Genomic DNA, 1,458 nt, shown 5'->3' on the forward strand with positions numbered 1-1,458 from the left:
GCCTCTGACTCGCGGCACCCCTCCGCGGGACTCTTGGTTGGGCCCGGGGCGGGGCCTGCAGGCGCTCCACGTGCGGTCGCGAGCTCCACGCTCTGCTGCAACGGCTTTGCCACTGCCCCCGCCACCTCGGGGCGGGCTGGAGGCGGAGCCTCAGGGGGCGGGGCGGGAGGCGTGGGCGGGGCGGACGCGGAGCGCTCGTCTGGCTGCCCAGGGCAAGGGGCTGAGAGAGTGGGGCAGGCGCGGCGCCGACAGGAAGGCAAGGAGAGCTGGGAATAGTCCGACGCCCTGTGCCGCGGACCTTCTCCGAGGTAAGAACAGGAGCCGGGTACCCGGGGACTCCCCTAGCCGACCTCCAAGACCGGCCGCCGCGCCCCCGCCGCTCATTCTGCCCCCTGCCGGCCGGGCGGCAGCGGCGGCGGCGGGACGGGACCTCGGGAGGGCTTCTGGAAGTCGCGAGCCCCAGTCCAGGCGGTGTCGCCTTCTCCGCGTCTTTCTTCTTCTCGCTCTCTCAGCTCTGGGCGTCGGGCACCGGACTGGAAGGAAGGTCGCTTCTTGGCGAGTCGGAGCTCGCCCACGCCGGGAAGGGAGAACGGGGCCTCGGGGCAGCCGAGCCGGGCAACGAGGAAGGTGCAGAGCCTTGGGCAGCCTCTGCGGCGAGGGGGGAGGCCGGCCGGGACTGTGGGCTGCGACCCCGGGATCGGTGCTCGCGCTTGGCTCCCGGGTGGTCGGGCTGGGGACGCCTGCCCGTCACGCCCCGTTGCTGTGCCCGGGCGGCGGGGCCAGCTCTTGAGTCCCGAATTCCTGGGTGCCGCCTGTTGTGCGCGCGCCGGCCCGGGCAGCCCGGCTGCGGGAGGGGACCTGAGTCTGTCCCACCGTCCCCGTGAGTCCCTGGTCGGGGGAGCCGGAGACTGAGCTCTCTCTCGGCGACGCCGGAAGGGGGCCTCGGTGGGATGGGAGTGGGGGGCGCGGCCTGCAGTAGTTGGGTTCCTGGAGGAGCTGGCGACGCGCAGGCCCGGCTCCGGGCCGAGGAGACCCCCAGCTTGTGCCCGAGGAGGGCCAGGAGCTGTCAGGGATGGACAGCTGGGGGCCATCCGAGTGAGGTCCACGGGAATTACAGCAGCCCTCTAGTCCCGGGACAGCATAATCTAATGGTGAGGGCGTTTTCTTGAAGGCAGGGAGAAATGGAAAGCTGTCAAAATAAGCACATTTTAAAGTTGAGGTGAAAGTTGGCGAATTTTCAGGCCGTGCAGTTGTTTAGTTAGTGTCTAAAGAAATATTAGCTCCTTGACATCCTTTTCGTTTGGAATTCTAGCAAAAATCTGTTTTGCCAGTATTTCCCTCAGGAGTTGTGCATTGCCCACAGCAGGGAAGGAAAACTTCAGCAAGCATTCTCAGGTTGCTTTTAACTTCAAGTCTGTGCTCTCTAACCTGTTTTGAGTGTTCAGAAAAAGTATCTCT

The 1,458-nt window shown here is 66.0% G+C and overlaps 1 protein-coding gene across 1 annotated transcript; it reads right to left on the reverse strand.

The window, feature by feature from the left end:
• Positions 1–380: 380 nt before the first annotated feature.
• LOC128054799 (putative uncharacterized protein FRMD6-AS1) lies at positions 381–1,091 on the reverse strand. Its single transcript, XM_052647361.1, has one exon. It carries the CDS (start codon positions 1,089–1,091, stop codon positions 381–383), a length of 711 nt encoding a protein of 236 aa, XP_052503321.1.
• Positions 1,092–1,458: the final 367 nt, after the last annotated feature.

The sequence above is a fragment of the Budorcas taxicolor genome, chromosome 10 (assembly GCF_023091745.1).
Source record: "Budorcas taxicolor isolate Tak-1 chromosome 10, Takin1.1, whole genome shotgun sequence".
Taxonomy (NCBI): domain Eukaryota; kingdom Metazoa; phylum Chordata; class Mammalia; order Artiodactyla; family Bovidae; genus Budorcas; species Budorcas taxicolor.

Bases quoted from the DNA above. Each gene is read 5' to 3' on its own strand.
- LOC128054799 (XM_052647361.1), bottom strand. From the start codon at position 1,091: ATGGCCCCCAGCTGTCCATCCCTGACAGCTCCTGGCCCTCCTCGGGCA.